We start from the raw sequence: 20,736 nt of genomic DNA, 5'->3' as shown, positions 1-20,736 counted from the left end.
AAGCATTTATGAAGAGCAGTTTCAGACCTGCTTTGTAAACACTGTATGATTGCATATCATAGAAACTAGAGTTTTTTTTGGGGGGGTTAATAGACAAACAGATGGGCATTAAATAGTATTGGTTGTTGTTATAAAACAGTGAAAATAGTGAAGGGAGTGAGCAACTGCTGCCAGCAGAAGACTCAAAACCTTTCTGGGAAGTAACAATTGAGCAGGGACCTACAGACTGAAGAGCCAGCGATGGAAAGATAGGCAAAGATGTTGTATGCAGAGAAAAGAGAGTGATGCGTGTGTATATCATGAGCCTGCAGGGTTTGAGAATGAACAAGAGGATGCCTTTGGCTGGGGCAAAGCAGAGATTGGCAGAGACCAATGTGTGAGGATGTAGTGTCAGAAGTAGACTGGGCCACACAGGCCATTATGAGTAGTATGAAAAGAAGTCACCATGGGATAGTGGCAAAGTCAATTTGGTGAGGGCGAGAAGGAAGGACCACAGGAGGATAAGATGGGGAAAGAGTACTGATCAGGAAATTACTGTGACTGTCCATTGAAAGCCAAGGGCACCTTGGACCAAGGCATGACATCATGCTAAGGATGCGTTATGGGAGATGCTGAAAAAGAGTTTATGTTCTCAGGAACAGTGACACAAAGCGTAAGGATGGTTGGCGGAAATTTATGGATGATGTAATGTGTCTTAACAGGAAGATCTTTCTGATAATTAAGACTTTACAAAATGAAAAAGACTGATGTAATTGGACAAACATATACACAGATTTTTGAGAGTGCTTTTAAGAATAGGATAAGAAAACCATTTAATGAAGACATGATAAAATGTGGATAGTCAAAGAAAACATATAATAATTTATGTTCCAAATAAGCCAGGAATTAGAAATTGTAAACTAAGTGCTTTCTCGTTCATCGTGTATATATATGCTTTCCTCTGCTCCTTTCTAAGCCCTGCTGTGACCATGAGTGCAGAAGGCATCATCTAGTCATCACTAAATATTGATCACAAAGCACTTATGTGAACTGAGCAGCAATTACTAAGTCTGTTCACATCCATGAGTTAGTTTAACCTTCTTGCACATGATCCCAGTTGGGAGAGCAGGGCGTGGGACTAAAGTTCCATAGGGGAGAAAACAGAAACTAAGATTAGTAAACTGCTTGACACTGCACAGTATATCATAAATGGGAAAATTAGGGTTCACAATCCAATATCCTCTTCACAACCTATGCATGGAAGAATTTTCCAGAAGTTCAACCTTTCAAAATGAAAGTATGATGTGATTAGACAAAAGTACATAGGGTTAATAAACTATTAATAGACATCAAAACAATACATGAAATGTAATTCTAAAACACACTAGGACAGGGCACAATGAGGAGACTCAGTGGGAAAAGGCACTTGTTACCAGGCAAGTGAGGACCTAAGTTCAACCCCTGGAAACATAAGGGTATGATTTGTTTGAATATTTGGATGGTTGGATTTTGGCACACACACACGTGTGTGTGTGTGTGTGTGTGTGTGTGTGTGTGTGTGTGTGTCTTTGTATGTGTTCATGCATGCATGTTTATGTATTGGAATGCTGGAGATCAAACTCGGAGCCTGGCACATGGCAGGCAAGTGATGTACCATTGAGTTATACCTCTAGCTTCCCAAATATTCCTATCGTATTGCTCCTTACCTCAAGTAGATTTTCCTCTTTAGAATATATTCTACACCCCAAACAGGAAATTTCCTAATTGTGTGATTATTAGCAAAAATGTAAAAAAAAAAAGACTGTATGTTTACAAATGAATAGATGTACCTTGCTTCATCCTTTATGATCACCATGGACTGGGCATCTCTACAGATTCCTTTCACTGCCTGATGGGCTTTGCCAGTGTCCTTAGTTTCTATCTTCCTGGGAAATGCTACATTTGTTCCTTTGTCACTTGGAATTACAGGAAGAATTACTTTCCAAAACTAGGTTAACTGTGGGCTATCATTACCCAGAAAAATGGCATTTTGTTTTCTTGTATTATAGCTGTATAATTTTTCTAATCTATTTAGAATTTTCCCCGGATGTTTTCTCCTTTTTTATATAAGAAAGCATTTTCTTTATAAGAGGCAAGGGCTGAGATACAGTGTTTTCCAGACTGGCCACATACCCATGACAATTCTCCTGTCTCAGTTTTTCAAGTTATGGACTTATAGAGGTGAACCTCCAAACCTGGCTTCAAATATTTTCTTTCACCGTTGACACTTCTCAGTATTCATCTTCCACACTTTATCTATTATAATTTATTTTGTCTTTATTTCCTTTGCTCTGTAGTCTGTCTCCCATCTTATTCTATTGCTTTATTACCTTGAACTTGAGTTTTTAGTCATTAAATTAAATTAGTTAAATCCATATTATTAAATTCACATAATTAAACTCTAAGAGGAAACAATTTCTATAACTTTCTCCAGTTTCATTTGTTCCTACTTTCTTCTGAGATCAGTTTTCCTGTATTTTTCAAGATTTTTTATTATGTTTAATTATGTGTATGGGGGGTGGGTATGTGCACATGTGTGTTTGTGCACACAGAGGCCACAGGTGTCAGATACGTGGAGCTGGAGCCATAGGCAGCTCCCTATCGGTGCTTGGGTGCTGGAAATTGAACTTGGGTCCTCTTGGGAGAGCAATAAATGCTCTTGACCACTTAGAAATCTCTACAACCCCTTTTACTCATATTTTATAAATATTTAAGTTGTACCACGTGATTGTCTTTAGCCTTGTGGTTTCATGGGTCCCATCTCATTTCTTGCTTATTCTGAGGGCTTCTGTCCAAAACCTCATCACACATATTTGAACCTAGGCTTTCTTCTCGCCACACCACAGCTGGAGGATGCGATGAGTCATTTTCTGCACACATATTTTGAGAGGAAAGGGCTGTAGGGTGGGACTGGATGCTCCCTGGTTGAATGTGTGTATTGTCCCTGCCTCGGATTTATTGCTGCTGTTAGGAGTCACCTTCTCTCTGGTGGGCTGAGTCATTTTCGTAGAGGAATGTGTCAGCTTTGGAAGGGGATGTCCAATCTCTTGCCACCCTGGAGACTGCCTTGTGTCTATGAGACTCTACTGGCTGTATTCCTTCCAGTCATTCAACAGGGTTGTGCTTTACTGAGACAGATTTCCCATTGTCCTTCATTAACAGTCAGAAGGTTACGACGCCGTGTTACATTTTGTTTTGTTTTCTTCTTGATGATCTGCTCCAGCTGTTGTGTTCACCTTTTAAGTCAATTGCTTGGGCATAATTTAAAATTGAGTGTACCTATCTTTAATGAGATCTTCGTAAGATTTCATCAATGTCACACCTATCATATTCAATCAAAACATAAATTCCCCCCTCCCCATAAAGTTCTGGGAAACTGAAAATCTGCTATATGTCACTATATGTTAATTTTTTCTTTACTGAATTTTATATAAGTGTGGCTGTAGCCTGTGCTTCTGTGTCTGGACCCTTTATTAATAATGATGCTGGGATTCACTTGTATTTGTGGCTGTTTCACTCAATGCTTTTTTCTCGCTGAGCAATATTCCCCTGGGTGGGTCCACTTCCTGTGCTCATCACTGTGGAAATACAGCTTCAGTGAGATGCAAACATTCAAACCACAGCAAGGGTACTAGGACCACCCCTGATGTTTCTAGTACGTCCCTCCATTGTTTGTCTTTGTGCATTCCCAGAACACTCTACAGTTAATCTTCAGAATGACAGCAAGAAACTTCCCTTAAGTCATCTGTAAATGTGTCTGTGTGATTTCTTTTTACTTTTATGCACGTTTCATATATTATCAAACTGAGTCACATATTACTGAATGGTAAGAGCTCTTTATATTATGGATATTCATCTCCTGTTAGATACTGAGCCATGGATAATTTCTTTCAATCCATAGCTTGATTTTCATTGTTTTACTGTTGACTGAGGTTGCTTCTGTCATTTTTCTTTGTTTTGACTTTTGAAATGCCCTCCAAAGAAATCTTTAAAAACTGTACATTTATTATTAATGTGTGTGTGTGTGTGTGTGTGTGTGTGTGTGTGTGTGTGTGTGTGGTGTGGTGTGTGTGGTATGTGTGTGTGTATATGTGTGCTGTGTGTGTATGTGTGTGTGTATGTATATGTATGTGGTGTGTGTGTGTGTGTGTGTGTGTGTGCTGTGTGTGTATGTATATATATGTGGTGTGTGTGTGTTTAGGACAACTTGCAGGAGTCAACTATTACCTTCCACCATGTGTTCCCCAGGGATAGAATTCAGATTATAGTTGGTATCTACCTGCTGAGCCATCTTGCAGGCCTGAAAATTGCCTTTTTTACTATGAAATTTGGAAAAAATTTTTGCAGAGTTAATTGACCATATACTGACTCTGGCGTGGACTCTGTTCATGGCTATGTACCTAGGTTTACTTTGGTACACACTTGATTTTTGTAGTCCTGGAGGAAGACTAAATAGCAAAACACAGTCTGTAAAGTCCCACTTCTTGTTACCTTTTCCCAGATTAATTTGATAGTCTAGGCTCATTATATTTTCACATTTAAGATTAAGATAATTTATCGATTTCTTAAAAACAAACACCCAAACAAAAACCTAATATAATAATATGACTGGAAACACTACAGAAAGCTCAGGGCATGCAGAAGGAACGCATTAGCCACCAAATAAAAACTAGACAGCCCCAATTAGCAATATAACAGCCCCTGTTTCTATCCCTGGACAAGAAGTTTAAAAACAGTCAAGACCAAAGGAGATTTATATGGGTGATATGGAGTCCCTGTACCAACTAGAAAGAACTGACATGTTAACCATAGTCATTCTACTCCATGAACATAGTATGCATAACTCATTAAAACATTTTCTCCTTCTCCTCAGTAGTTTTTAGTGTGGTTTTTCTTATAGTTTTTAGTATAGATGTTTTCACCTGTTTTATTAATAATATCGATCTTTTGTTTTAATATCTTTTGTGTGGTAATTTTGTAATGTGTCTCTCGGCAATTTCCAGATCTTGGAGTTTCTCCAATTTGTCTTTAGATTAGGGTTCATCTTTACATACTTGTTCATGTGCTTAGTCATTTTTTTTTACTGTATGTATGTATTTTGTGTTGATGATCACTATACTGTCCCTAAATCTTTAATATCCCTGTCAGTGTGACTCTAGAATAAAGGTTTAGGGCCACTGATCTTTACTATTAAGGCTGGATCCACTCTCCGGTCTCCAAGATGGATCTCTGAGATGTCACTGAATACCTGTGTCATCAGCAAAGACTCTCCGCTCTGGCTATTTGGAACTTGAATGTGTACCAGCCGTGTGTGCTCTCAGAATCACAGTTTTGTTTTGTTTCTGTTTTTTTTTAAATAGTTCCCAGTTACTCTTTGCCTAACCTTGTGCCATTTTATCTTAAATCTATTTGACTCATTAGTCAAGTGCGTATTTAGTTACCCCTCCTACGGACTTAAAGAGCTCTCTCTGTCTGTGATCTATCCCTCTGTAGCACTCTGCTTTGAAACTTGCAGAACTTTGGACTCCCTTAATTCTGACTCTTGTCTCATTAATTCATTGAGATTGTCATTTTATGGCTCAGAAATTCTCCTTTTCGGCATTGTGACCCAGAGCGTGCTCACAGGCAGAACGCTGGGGTGAACACAGTGTTCAAATATGACCTGTGTTCATTTCCTTTGGGGTTATAGTTTTTTCCTGCCTGTTTTCCACTCTCCTAACCCAGACATTCTGTACAACTTTGTTAATAAGTTTTGGCATTTATCACAGTAAGCTGGTGTCTGTTACTCCTCATGGCTGGGAGTAAAAGTCCACTAAAGAGCATGTTGTTTGTTTTACTAATTTTTGACCGTATGTTTATTTGTGTGATAGAGGTTGAATCTGTAAAGCTACTCACTCCGCTGTATGGACCTGGCCCTGCTTCTTGGCTGAAGTTACCTAATTTCTTTCCTTCTCCCCACACCTCTTCCTGTTCCCAAGAATGACTCTAGCAGCAAGACCTTTGAAACAGCCGTGGGGTTCCAGGCAGATACTAGGTCTAACAACTACAAGTTATTTTCTTCCATCTGCTTTTACATTATACAGAGCAGGAAAGCCATGTCTAAATTCATTACATGTGAAATGACTCATTGGATGAACTGAATTTACAAATAAAATCGCATGCTTTTTGCAAAGAAAATTAAAACACACTCTGTGCTACTGTGGGGAGTATTACGTTTTGCTGTGTTATAAGAAAAATGTATCTCGGAGTTTAAATTTGATTTGCAAAGAAAAATTATCCATCAGTGTTAAAGAATAATATTAACACAATTTGTTCAAATCAACTACAGTGATTATTTATAATATCAATTTTATTTATATGTGTGTCTGCGTAGACACACCTGAAACTGCTTTAGTTTCTATAACATTCTCAATTCCTCCAACTGAACCCTAGTCCCAATAATAGCAGGGGTACTGGTTGTTTTATCTAATTTATTTATGTTAGTTTAATTTATTTATTTAATCCCGCCACTGTTTCTGATGGAAAGCTTAGTCCTTTTCAAACAAATAATTAGCACACTTGCTTTTGCGATGCTTTTGTCCTCTTCTCTCCTCAGTTCTCCAGGGAGTAATCTGAGCTGTGTTGTTAGAAAACTTGGAAGGTTTTTGGTTAGAGGTGACAAAAGGGACATTTATTAAGGAGGGTCGAAAGAGACAAAGTATGAAGCAGAGAGGCTCAGAGGAGGCTGGTCCTGCATTTTCAGGTTCCCAGTCCTCAAGCACTGTCTCCGATACCTGGGCCATTCAGTCGGCTCTCGTCTCCCTGGCCGCCCTACCAACACACGTAGTTACAGCTTTCACTTTTTTTTTTTTTTGCTGTGAATTCTCCATAAATATTAACTTACTGGCTTATTATAGTATCAAAGCTTTCAGAGTCAGCTCTGCAGAATGCTTACAGTGTTCACTTTGGCCAGCAAAGCTGCACAAAGGTCACATTGACCACCACATTAATCACACTGAACCCCTTAGGTAAAAGTCCAGGCGACCCCTGGTGGTGTTTCAGGAGATTGCAGGTAGCTCTTTGCCCTCCAACCCCTGAACCGCCTCCATTTCCGTTTACAAAGTTGGTCTTTCTTTCTCTTCCTTTATTTCTTTTTCCTTCCTTCCTTCCTTCCTTCCTTCCTTCCTTCCTTCCTTCTTCCTTCCTTCCTTCCTTCCTTCCTTCCTTCCTTCCTTCCTTCCTTCCTTCCTTCCTTCTTTCCTTCCTTCCTTCTTCCTTCTTCTTTTCTTTTCTTTCTTTTTTCTTTCTCTCTACTTTCTGTTTCTTTCTTTCCTCCCTCCCTCCCTCCCTCCCTCCCTCCCTCCCTCCTTCTTTCTTTCTTTTTCAGTATAGATACCTTGTCTCTGTAAAGGTAAATGTCATTTTAATATTGAATATCAAAACTACTTTACATGTAAAAAAAACTAGCAGCAAATTTTAAACGGTAGAATATGCAAATTTAACAGGCTTCTTTCTAGTCAAGGTTTGCTCTATGGCAATTCTGGGTTATATCTATAATCACCAAAATTTTATTAGAAAATGCTATAGATTTTAGAAAACTGCATGACACAGTTAACGTAATGTGATGCTGACTGCTATTACAGTACTCAACATTAAAGACTGTGTTAAATAATATATATAAGACTCCACAAAGTTATATTGACTTGAATTAGAGGGAGGGATTAAGGCTGAAGGACAGAAGCCTACTAAAATAGTACCCACTTTTCTTATTTTCTCGGTTCTTAGAACAGATGAAAAACTATTTTCAATTTTGTCATGAAAATATTACTTTTATAACTTCCTGCCCCTCGAATTTATAGTTTGTGTATCTTGTTTAAAAAGATAACATCCAGGGTGCCTAAGCCAGCTGCCCAGGTTAGAGAGAGGCAGGAACAAGCCAATGAACAGATGTGAGGACCCAGCATTTAAACTGTGGATTCAGCAGCTGGGCATGATCATCTGTGACTACTGGCAATCCCTAAATCATCATCTGGGGCTGTCACAGGCTATCGGTCACTCATGATAATCTTGTGTAACAACTACGAATTAGTTAATGTCAAGTTTTGGACATGTAAATAGTTACACCTTTCTTTTTTAGAAATCAATAATATGCAGCTTTGGGGAAAGCAGTCTCCTGAATATCCTTTCAAGCTGACTAAGACACATTCATGTTATCTTCTTTCTTTGGCGTTTAAAATCATGTGTCTTATTTTAAAAGGGTGCCCATGGAAGCAGAGTATATTAGGTGTGAAGTATAATTTTTCAGTAAGATTATTTTTTTAAGACAGAGTTACATGTAGCCAAGGCTATTCTTGAACTCACTGGGTAGCAAAAGTTAGCCTTGAAGTTTTCATCCCCCTCTCTGTCTCCTGAGTGCTAGGGTTATAGGCAGATGCCACCACGTACAGCTTCAGTGTAATCTTAAGCCACCGATTCACTTCTAAACCTTTAGTGTTTATCCTCTCAAGCAACCAGAGCAGGACACTCTGGGGTGGCTTTTCTGCTGGACACTCTGAAGTTTAAACCGGTTACAGTAACTTTCAAGAACCCGCAGTGTTCTTTACCAAATCATCAGTAGCATCGTCCAGTTCAGACATTAATACCTACCAGTTATGCTATAATGTTAACTGGAATTTTCAAGCCCTAGGAAAGAGTTCCAAAGCAAAATTATTTGTCTAAAAGTTAATAACCACTGGCCGGATTCTCATGCTTTAATGGACGGCCCCACACTCGTGTTCATATGCGCAGCCCTAACTGGACTTGGTGGGTTACAAAAAAAAGAAAAGGAAAAGACATGAAATTGGGAGGAAGTGTGTTGGGGGCATGCAGATGACCATATATTTATATGGTCATATTTTGTTGTATATGTGTATGAAATTCTCAAGAACAAAGAGAATTTGAATGAAGAGAATCTCTCTGAAAACAAAACAAACCACCCAGCAACAAAATTTGATCAGTGTATGGAACTGAAAAGTGTAAAGAAAGGTTGCCTATATTTTCACCTAAAGCAATAAAAATAAAAATAATAACCACTTGCATCTAAAGAATATGAATCATTCCTTTAAGAGCCTCCTTACTTGTTAGCTGGAGAGATCATTCAGCAGTGAAGAGCACTTGTTCTTACAGAGAATCCAGGTTTAGTTCTCAGCACACAAATGGCAGTTCACTACCATCCATAACTGTCAAGTTCAAAGAATCTGATTTCTTCTTCGGGTCTCCCTTGGCATGAGGCATGCATGGGGGACACATACATATAGGCAGTCAAAACACTCATACACACAAAATAAATAAATGTAAAAGGAAAGAAAGAGAAAGTCTCCTTATTTGGAGAAGATTTCCAGTAACAACTAATAAGTCCATAAATGCCTTACATGGAATTATTTTTATATTTAAAAAAATGAGTATGCATGAAGTCTATGTTAGAATGTTGAAAATTACAGGAAATATGAAATGTACTATACTGCAATGTGATGTACTAAATGTAATTGTGATTATTTAATTTTAGGACGTGGCCTTTCATTATCAAAAGCCCGAAGCAATATAAAAACCTTTCTTTCATGGATGCAATGAACAAATTTAAGTGGACTAAAAAAGAAGGGCTATCCTTCAATAAGCTTGTCCTTAGCCTGCCTCGTGAACGTGAGATGTTCCAAGACAGACAATGCAGAGTGGTCGGTAAGCCCCGCTTTTCATCTTCTAAGAACCTGGTTGTCATACCTGAATCCCAAAGAGGAAATTCTAAGCTTCAGGTAGCCATCCACCCATCAGTGGTCTGAGTGTCCTTTCATGTTTGGTCATGGAACTTGTTTGGTGATCTTTGGAGTTGGCGGACAACCAACCTCTGATTGCTGAGAACTCCCTTTGAAGAGAGATTTTTTTTTTTTCCTGGAACTTTAGTTGTGATGAAGTGAAATCGATGGGGCAGTTTAGAAACCATGGAGACCTGCTTTAGCTCTTTCCAAGTAGTGTCTAGTCCTCTTACCCTCCCTCCTGTCCAGGGCTAAAGTTTCTGCCTCTTCTGATGCTTGGCTTCTTCAGCAAGTACGTCTATCCCCTAATCTCCACCAGAAGTGAAGGTGGATAGGCAAGTGTCTTAGTTATTTTTTTTATTGCTGTGATAAGATGCCACTGCTATAGCAACTTGTAGAACAAAGAGTTTATTGGGGGCTTTTACAGTTCCATGACCATCATGGTGGGGAACCTGGCAGCATGCAGTCAGGCATGGTGGTAGAGGAGTAGCTGAGAGTTTACATTCTTATCCAAGAAGGGGAGTGACAAACAGAGGGAGGGATAGAGGGATAAAGAGAAAAGACACACAGAGGGAGGACACAAAGAGAGACAGAGAGAAACAGAAAGAGAGAGAGCTAACTGAGAATAGCACAGGCTTTTGAAACCTCAAATTCCACTCCCAGTGACACACATTCTCCAACAAAACCACACCCCCTAATCCTTCCGAAGCAATTCTACCAACTGGGGACCAAGTACTCAAACATAGGAGCCTATGGGGGAAATAGGAGAGAGAGAGAGAGAGAGAGAGAGAGAGAGAGAGAGAGAGAGAGAGAGAGAGAGAGAGAGAGAGACCTAGGAATGGCATGGGCTTTTGAAACCTCAAAGCCTACTCTTATTGATACAAACTCCAACAAAACCACACCGTCTAGCCCTTCCCAAACAGCTCCACCAGTGGGGGACCAAGTCTTCCAATATATGAGCTGTGGGGGCCATTCTCATTCAAGTCCCTTAAGCGAGCTAAGCCACACCCTGCTCTTATACAGCTGCTCACAGGAACTGCCTTTTTCTTTTTCAGATTCAAGGGATGACAGCATTACCTCCTGATATCAAAAGGCCTTATAAAGCAGAACCTTTGGTGTGTGGGACGTCGGCTTCCTCTCCTCCACATGACGTTTTCTCCCTCAGGTTGCTCGTGTACTGTCTGCTTCTTGGAAGTACGCTGAGCACCCAGGGCTTGTGACTGCTGTCCTTGGTGACACTAGAGTCTGGAATCTGAGACTGTCCTTTAAAGTCAGGTTAAAGACTGTGTTCATGTTGGGCCTGAAGAGATTGGTATGAAGAGCACAGAAATTTCAATTTCACACACACCCTCTATTTTCCTCCCCAGTGTTCCTGAGCTATATCACTGGGGTTCTCAAGAGTTTCCTTATAAAAATTCATGTTCTGTGCCTATGGTTAGTAAAATAAAATGGACCTGACTTAACCACTTTGAAAGTTGGACAAGCAGAACGAAAAGAATGTTTAATTGTTTTCTATATTCTGTGTTACTCTATATCCACTGTTCAACCTGACATCCCTCCTTCTTTTCACAAACAACATCACAGGAATTACTTTCCACTCCACCTTCCTTCATAGGTGTAACTCGCAAGGGTGAGCATAGCCCTACTCTCTCTGGCATTGCCCAGTCCCTGAGTTTTCTATGACCTCTGACCTCAATGCTTTTCGGTGGTACCTCTTGTGTTTCCTTGTTCATCTGAGTCTGTTGATACCCAAACCCAGATCCAAGTATTTCCCTGTCTCCACAGTACTGTTCAGCTGATTTTTTTTTTAAGCTCTGTCACTCTCTTAAAAGAAAGGGATTTTGATAAATGTAGAGGTGGTGGTAGCTGATTGTAGGCTAACAATGCAGATGGCCACAAACCCCTGCTGTGAAGGGTCCTAGATGAGATGAAATTCCAAAGCAGAGTGGACAGTGTGAGCAGGCAGGAAGCCATGGGTCTGCAATGTTCCTCACCACTGGGTGTTTCACACTGCCTCAGTCTGAATCACATTTCTATGATAGATTTATTTTTATATTAGTTAATAAACTGACTTCCAACATAAAATTTCCACCAACTGAAGATCTTATCATTCTTTTGGTTCTCTTTGAATTAGCTAGTTAAATCTTGTTTTATGTCCTATCTTTATTCATATGGTCTATGTTTTGATCATATTAATAATCTTAATGGAATTAAAGTTTTTGTATAGTATCTTATGTGGCCCTTGAGAGAATTAAGTGATTGTATACTGATGTCAATAAAATCAGCTGAGAAACTGTATTTTTTTCCACTCTAAGCCCTTTCTGTCTTGCAAACATAAACTATATTGTCATTTGAATAAATATTATGTTTTAGAGTGTTTGCTTCTTGATTCAAAGAATTTTCCATTTTGGCAATATTGAGATATTCTGCGGCTACTATTACTTATTTTTATTTGTGTGAATGTTTCATATCAGAGTGGTTTTCTTCCCATTCAGTTATTGGCATAAGAAATATGATCACCTCAGATAACCCCTATTTGAAATTTTAGGCTTAATTTTACTTCAGAATTTCTGGATCTGAGGTATCAAAAACCAAATTATTTCCATTGTAAATGAAGCAGCACTCCATTTACTGTCATTGTTCTTTGTAAGAAACATGAGCACACCCAACCATAAAAGAGTGAAGAGCTTTGGAAGCTGGCATGTGAGGAGCCCACCCAGGAGACCTCTTTCCACTGGCATTGCTGGCCGCAAAGCTGGCATTGTTGTTCTGCTAGGGTCTTTTATGACTACACATGGCTTTGAGCAATCACATATATGCTGGTAATAGGAGAGATTACGTAGTGAGAATTCTGCACAGAGCTCATTACATGCTAAGTTGTTTGATCTGACATGAAGTAGACCTTCTTATACTGCCGGCGCTTCTTCATGGTCTTTGTGACGTTGCCTTGGACTAAGTCAACACATTAGCTGCTTCCTAAGGCTGTCAGACAGAGAAGCCTAACGTTTGAAGGAAAATGGAATCCAAACAAACGAGATGACCTCTGCTTTGATCCTCAGCTGCAGAACATGTAAGAGAGATGTGTATGATGAAATTCAGAATTCACCATGGTTGGGAGGACCTTGGGTAGTCACGCTTTTCTGAAAGGGTCCAGGCAACGTCCTAGCACTGATAAGACCAATGCACTCAGCAGAGGCAAATATATTGAGCAACTTTGACCTGACCCTGATTCTAATGGCTGTAGACACCAGTGAAGGGACATTTGGAAGCAGAAATAATCATGTTGTACAGTTTGCTTTAATCAAACTCACTACTCAGCATGAAGACCATTTCTGGTTTTCTATGTGATGAGTATCATTAAGTTTCTTTTAATAAAAATTCTCATACCTCTGAGTATGTCTCTACAACTGATCCAATATATGAGGAAGTAGGGAAATAATCACATGCATTTCCATGAATGCTGATGAATATTGAAAATTGTCTTTAACTTTTCTTCCAATTTTCTGACATCTACCTATTTATCTTCTATTTACAGGCATAATACATTATTTAAGGATAATGAAAGGATACCAATTAAGGAGCTAGAAGGAAGAGTGTGAGGGATTCATTGTATTATTCTTGCAATGATTTTTGTTTGGAACTATTTCAGAATGAGAAGTTACAAATGCAAAGGAGAGAATAGAGCAGCTAATGTTGACTTGATCCAAGGCAAAGACACTCCAGTGGGCCCTCTGTCCTCTATAGCAGCCCTGCCTTTGGGGGTGACGAAGAAAGAGGCTGTACGGTTTGCTAAATCGGACTCACAACTGATCACAAAGGCTGTGTCTGGGCTTTGTGCCCTGATGCACAAGGAAGAAGGAGAGATGACTTCTGACGTCCAGTTTTTCCGGTTGTCACTAAATAAGTCTGTTATTAGTTTCTAAGTTCACAAAGGGAGGTGGGACAAGTAATCAAGAGAGGGGAAGAGTCCCAAGAGCAAATATGAAGGAAGAATTATGCCTGAGGATCATGACAAAGGAGACACAGCAAAGGCTTCCCTTTGCTTGTAAACCTAATGTGTGGCAGTGCCTATCTACTGGGGAAAAACAGAAAATGTGGTGATACTTGGCTAGGTAAGACCACTTCTAACTTTCAGATGTGAATGCCTCTACTATATGCCCAGGAAGGTATCTATTTGTGTGCATCCATATGTAGATGTTGGTAGAAATGTGAAGGAACACTAAAATCCAGAAGAAATTCAAAATATTACCAGTTTAGTTACAAAAAGTTTACTTTTTATTTAATAGTTTAGTGGGCATGGCCCATTTCTGTGATTTCCGGTCCTTCTTGTGCAGAGGTAAGGCCCTAGGATCCTGTGGTTCTAGCATCCTTACCACCCAAGCGTACTCTGCATCCAAGCTAATATTGGAGAAAGGCTACCAAGAAGGGACATAAGTCACTCCGTTTGCACATTATTCATTAAAATTAGTCATGCGGCCTCATTAGAATGTGAAGACTGGTGAAGAATATGGTCTCTGGTACTTCGACAATGATGATGCCTGATGGAAAGACTCCATGGATACAGGATACATGTTGGCAAAATTAATTTTTATCTAGTCTGGTAATTCTAAGACGTTTGAGTTCTAGAAATAACTACCAGAGTATATCAACTGCACGTTTTGCAAAATAGTAGCCAAGAGAAATAATAGTCATTGTTAATTGCATTAAATGCCTACTTAGATATAGATTCTCAATGAGTATTATATTTAAAACATGCACAAAATCAGGCATTGTCTGTACCATGATGAGAAGCAGAGTTTCATGGTGAAGCTCATAACTGAGTAAATCAAAACTTACCATGAACAGCTCATTTCTGAAAATGGATAGATTCATAACAGATGTGAGTCCTTTAAATTAAATAAACACAGCTTTAGGAACAGCCTACTTCATCATCAGGGACAATTAATTTTTCCAAAGATGATTTCAACTATTCAATTGATTGATATAGTTTTCATCTTCACCCCACGCCCTGCAAAGATCTTGATTGGCAGTCCAAATCCAACTGAGTCAAATTGGTACATTATGAGCAGAAAATTCTCAATCAAACAGACTCATGGAAGAATCTGTTACTGCTCAGGTGAGAGCTATGCTCTATGGAAAATAAGGAGGGTGAAAATTGCTGCAAAGTACAACACACTGATTATAGAATTCCTGAATATCTAATTGTGCCTTTGAAATCCAACAGAATTTGTCTGGTATGAAAGGTCTCCCAGACTCACTGGCCACTGTGTCAATGGTGGTAAGACAACATTTGTAAAGGAACACTCTTTGGGATACAACTTTTTAAGCTGGTTCTTTGCCACTCTGTTTTTATTGATTGTTAAATAGCCTATTGTTTATTAATTTAGAGTGGTGTGATTTACAGAAATAAGGAAAAGTCTTTACCTTCTAATAAAGAATGTCACAGGGATACCAACATATAGGGATTTTAAGTCTGCTCCAAAGCACAAAACTCTTGCCTTGTGCTGTGATCTATCCAAAAACTTATGGCTGGGAACTCACAGGCCCAAAGGGAGAACCCTCTATTATTACTCTGGTAAATTGGCATAGTGTCAAACTGCCTTCTAACATCTATCCCTATGTTCATCAATTAGTACAGTGCTAGCCCTCAGGGGTTTTTGTTTTTTTTTTGGGGTTTTTTTTTTTTTGCAGTGGATGGTAGTTAATATAGTGTTTCACAGCTGGTAACAGGCCCGAGAATAAGCGAACATGGAATGCTCAGCCCTACAGTTGACATCTACATCATATCTTCTCTCCCCAAAGGTCAAGAAATATTCAGGAAGAGAGGGCAGAAGTATTATAAGAGCCAGAGTTTGGAGAGGACCCCTGTAAAATACTGTCTTCTAGACATGAAAGAGCCATTCCACTCACAACTCCTTTTGCCTGCCCACTAAGATGCTGGTATGGAGAGAAGAGCAACTCATGATGCCCCCCCCCCATAGTTGAATAGCTATTGGCATTGGTGGCTACTAGGGAGGGAGAGGCAATTTTCTTCAGGTCTGTGGCCCATTGTAGGCCACATATAGTTGGATTCAGTGGGATAAAAGCAGGAAACAGAGTGTGAGGAAGAGGATTGAAGCAGACAAAGTTGAATCACTGTAAGATGAATCTTAAAAAAAAAAAAAAAAAAAAAAAAAAAAAAAAGGTCTTATTAATAAATAAAAAAAAAAAAATAAAACCCTCAAGGTGCAGCCAGGTATTGTGGAGTAACAATTTCTGAAAGATCAGAGAGACGGAACAAGCCACAGCAGTTAAACCTCCACCTCTAAGCACTTAGATAAGCTTCTTCAACATGATCCTGTTTCCTCAAAAACTGGAAAGCCTCTGAGTCCTCACCCAAATGGATCTCAGCTGAGAACTGCTACTAAAAGCCTAAAAAACTTAATAAAAGCCTATTAGTTTCCTGGGTCCTCAGACTTTATAAACTTCTTCTGCTTTCTGCTTCTTGACATCACTTCCTGGGATTAAATGCATGTGTCTTTCCCAAGCAAGATGTGAAATCTCAAGTCCTAGGATTAAAAGTGTGTGCCACCATGCCTGGCTCTGTTTCCAGTGTGGCCTTGAAGTCATAGAGATCCAGATGCATCTCTGCCTCCTGAGTGATAGGATTAAAGGTGTGTGTGCCACCATTTTCCGGCCTCTATGTCTATCTAGTGAATGTTCTGTTCTGTGACTCCAGATAAGTTTATTAGGATGCACAGTATATTGGGGGACACAATATTACCATAAATCACTGAGAGGAATTGGAGGGAGAGTGTCCAGAGTGGTATGATCTAAATACATTGTGTACTTATACATGTCTGAAATTAACAAAGAATATTTTAAGAAAAATACACATTAGCAATTACATGGTATGAATGGGGTACCGAGAAATTTGACAAATATGGCTAAACATGTAGAGAATACACTGATTTCATTCACTTAGTTCCCAAGAGAAAGTTGTATTTTAAAATTATGCATTATTTCCCAACAATGGAAGGGGAATATCAGGAAACAGATACCTGGAGATCTATTTTAAGCAACTCTTTCACCTGTTCTTCCTTTTGACATTTGTCAGTCTTCTATCACTTAGAGCAAAATGTTTCCAATGGTTCACCTGATAGTGAGCAGCTGAGTCCGTTTACCACAAGGAAGGCCTGCTGTAGTCACTGTTGAACATTGCTTGGTTAGGATTCCACAAATTGTCTTTTGATTAACCATGCCCAGAGGACTTTGTGGCCTCTGCTTAAGATTTTTTTAGTGAAATCATTTGGGTCCCACTTTCTCCAATATTTGAAACAGAGTAGATGTAATAAAAATACAAATAGACACTGGGAAGGATATTCTACAGACAGAGGGAGCAAGTGTGAACTAAACCAATTTCTCCAGTAACTCATTACTCATTGCCACAAAAGTAACATATATGTGTAGAATATTTCAGAATCTACAAAGTGATTTTTCATTGTTTCTCATTTAACATTAAAACTGCTTTTCTAAATGAGTGTTTATACCAGAAAAATACAGCATATGCATGTTGAACTGTAGTGGTAAAGGGAGAGAGACTTAAGTCCTAATCCTTTTTCAACCTATGGGTTGAAAGAAGCTAGGTGAAAGTTGCAGAGCCAAGGACAATCATAAATATCAGATCCAACGAGATTTGACCATCACTTTCAGGAAAGTATTTAATGACTGGTTCTGTGCATCTTAGGTCTCATGCACCTGAGAAGAAAAGATGTACCACCCTTTGCTCTTTTTGTCCTCTTGTAAGGAGTCCAATCTCATTAACAATACTAAAACTTGAGAGTTAAATAGAACCAGTATACTCTTTGTCTTTTGTATGATTTATTTTTATGATGGTTGCTTTACATTTTTCTCTTTTATTGCTCTATGAGCTTTTTTTCTTGCATATTTGATTTATGTCTGTAGGCAACTTGGACTTCTTCATAAATTGCCTTCAATCATTAGGGTACGCCTAGAAAAACAGACATTTCCAAATCATCTTCCTCAGTAAAATCATTGCCTAATAACTGCAAATAGGGAAAGATGCCAGGCAAACAGGACGAGGGGAGAGTGTTTACATCAAAGGAAGATCAGAGGTGGAAGGTAAATCCCTACTGCTGAAGACGTCATATACTTCAGATGCAGGGTCCAGACACCCCTCAGTTGGAAAACTCCTCCCTGAGGATTAGCTCTCATGGTACCAGAAGATGCCATTCAAGCTTCCAAAGGAAGGAAGCACCCAACAGTCCTACCTAGCTGATGCCCATGAACCACAACAATGATCCGCATGGTTCGAAAACACTAAAGATGCAGTCATGCCACACATACCTTGGCAGAAACCAACAGCTCTCTAATCGGACATAAGGACTTCTCAACAAGAGCAAAACAAGCCTGATACTGGAAGCCGCCTAGTCAACTATCCAGGGCTGGTGAAGTCATGGAGAATAAACAACCACCACTTTACTAAACCAGCATAATCCACAACTGCATTTTAAATATTCGTCGGACACACATATGGATACAGACACATGAAACACACACATACACATACAGGGACACACACACCTATGGGGACACACACACATGGGGACACACACACACATGCATATACATTCACACACAATAAAACCTCAAAGTCAGTAACTATAATATACAAACAAAATACCAGTAAAGTTAAGAAAATTCAAACAAAGCAACACAAAACAAAACAAAAGTCTCAAAAATTGAGTTCATTTTGTGTTGGCCGTCTACTGTTTGGGGCCTGTCTTTAAGTATGGCTTATATACCCAGTGAGACTCCATTGGAGAAATTAATTTTTCCTTTGCAAAAGGTTGTTAATTAGGGATAGTTTCTTGGTTGGGGATGGGAGCTCATGCCTATTCCCCCTTCTCTGCCCAGCGACACCATCTGGTTTGGACACATGCAAGCCCTGTGCATGCTGCCATAGCCTCTCTGAGTTCACATGTGCATCAGTCCTATTGTGTCTCAGACACTGTTTTATTGCTATCATCCATCCCTTCTGGCTCTTACAATATTTCTGCCTCCTTTCCGCATAGCTCCCTGGGCCCTGGGGGAGGGGGAAGTTGAAGAAGGCATCCATTAGGACCGAGTGTTCAAATTCTTTCACTTTACCTTGTCCAGTTGTGGGTCTCTGTATCAGTTCCCATCTACAGCAGGAGGAAATTCTCTGATGATGGCTGAGTGAGATCCTGATCTGTGGGTGTAGCAGGATGTTGTTAGGAGTCATTGTATTGCTACACTCCTTTAGCAGAACAGTAATATTTGGTTTTCCTCTAGGACCATGATCTATCTAGTCTCAGACCCTTGGCCACCCTAGCATCGTCAAGCATGTATTCCAGCTCATGAAGTGAGCCTTAATCTAATCAGATAGTGGTTGGTTATGTGCCCAACTTTATGCCACTTTTGCTCTAGCACATGATCCAGGAAGGTCATCACTCTAGACTGAAGGTTTGTAGCAGCATTGGTGTCTACCTTTCTCCTCTGGTAGGGTGCAGAGTACCTCCCAGTACTATGAACACTATCAGCGAGCTTGAACACTCTACTTAGGTACCAGGACAACTTCTCCATGTTCAAGAAGATATGTAAGAGTTGTCTTCAACAACAGGGCTTCACCATTAGTGTGTGGAAGGCAACCAATAGCCTTGGCAATAGCCTGAGATGTTTGGGTCTTTCCATAGGGTCCTTTTGACCAACAGCTCTAATAGATGTAGCCCATTCCTGGCACTGGAGGTTTCACTTAGTAGTGAGAAATGTTTAGTTAGGTCCAGTGTACTCTGTTATTTGGTGAGTGTGCTTAGATTTATTTCATATATGGACACATTTTAAGAAGCTTCTACTATAGTAAGTTTCCATCTGACCCCTCACATAATCCTTAGTGTTAGTTGTCCCTCTCCACATTCCCTCCCTTACCCTTTTCTTCTCTCCACCTCTTCTTTTAACCCTCCTATTCCACCCTCCCACTTTCCTCTCTAACTATATAGTCTATTTCCCCTTCCTTGGGAGATCCTTCCCTTCTGCCCCAGTTCCTTACTCTATACCTACGTTCTGTGGTTACTCAGATAGCAGCAGCATGATTATCAAAGGCTTAGAAGCTAACAGCCACATACAAGAGAATACCATCCATATTTGTCTTTCTTGACCTGGGTTACCTCACTCAGGATGATTCTATTTTTCTAATTCTATCCATTTACATTTTAAGTTCATGTTTGTTTTTTTTAAACATGTGCCTAATATGACATCATATAAATGCACATTTTCCTGATTCTTTCTTCCATTGATGGACACCTAGGCTGTTTCCAGTTCTGTGGGGCGTTTACCCACCACCCCCACAGCTTCCCAGAGTTTTCTTGAGTGTGATCAGCAGGAAATATTAGATAGAAGGATTTATAGCGGAGAATCTTGTGGAGATAAACAGATAGAAAATAAAGGATAGCCTCGAGAGGGCCTGGAACCTATTCCAACGGGCCCGGACTGTCTCTGGTCCAGGGTTTTTATAGAGGCGCCAAGGGGTGGAGCAAAAGACCTCCTCCCCCAGCACAGCCAAGTGCAGGCCATCTCAGACACCTGCACTCAGGCCCGTGGTCCTGATCATCCTCTATTCAGACCTGCTGGGTAAAGCCACGAGGAACCCCAGAACGGGTTCCCACACAGTTCCTGGCTATTATGAACAGAGCAGCAGTAAATTTGGTTGAGCAAGTGTCTCTGTAGTAGGATGAAGTGCCCTTTGGGTGTACTCCAAGAGTGGTCTAGCTGGATCTTGAGGTAGATTGATTCTCAGCTTCCTGAAGACCTGCCACACTGATTTCCATAGTGACTGTACAAGTTTGCACTTCCACCAGCAATGGATGAGTGTTCCCCTTACTCTACATCCTTGCCAGCATGAGGTATCCCTGTTTAATTAACTTTGACCATT

At 39.8% G+C, this 20,736-nt stretch overlaps 1 protein-coding gene across 1 annotated transcript in view; it reads left to right on the top strand.

Moving 5' to 3' along the window:
• The window catches only part of Moxd1 (monooxygenase DBH like 1), an 82,608-nt gene extending 70,525 nt beyond the window's left edge, over positions 1 to 12,083 (top strand). The window contains 3 exon segments of the mRNA XM_028877409.2: positions 9,542 to 9,668; positions 9,670 to 9,711; positions 10,841 to 12,083. Coding sequence (XP_028733242.1) covers positions 9,542 to 9,668; positions 9,670 to 9,711; positions 10,841 to 11,005 — 334 coding nt within the window. The 3' untranslated portion in view covers positions 11,006 to 12,083.
• The last annotated feature ends 8,653 nt before the right edge of the window (positions 12,084 to 20,736 follow it).

The sequence above is a fragment of the Peromyscus leucopus genome, chromosome 8a (assembly GCF_004664715.2).
Source record: "Peromyscus leucopus breed LL Stock chromosome 8a, UCI_PerLeu_2.1, whole genome shotgun sequence".
NCBI lineage: Eukaryota > Metazoa > Chordata > Mammalia > Rodentia > Cricetidae > Peromyscus > Peromyscus leucopus.
The sequence above is the reverse complement of the archived record's forward strand: the minus strand, read 5'-3'. Positions and strand labels throughout refer to the sequence as shown.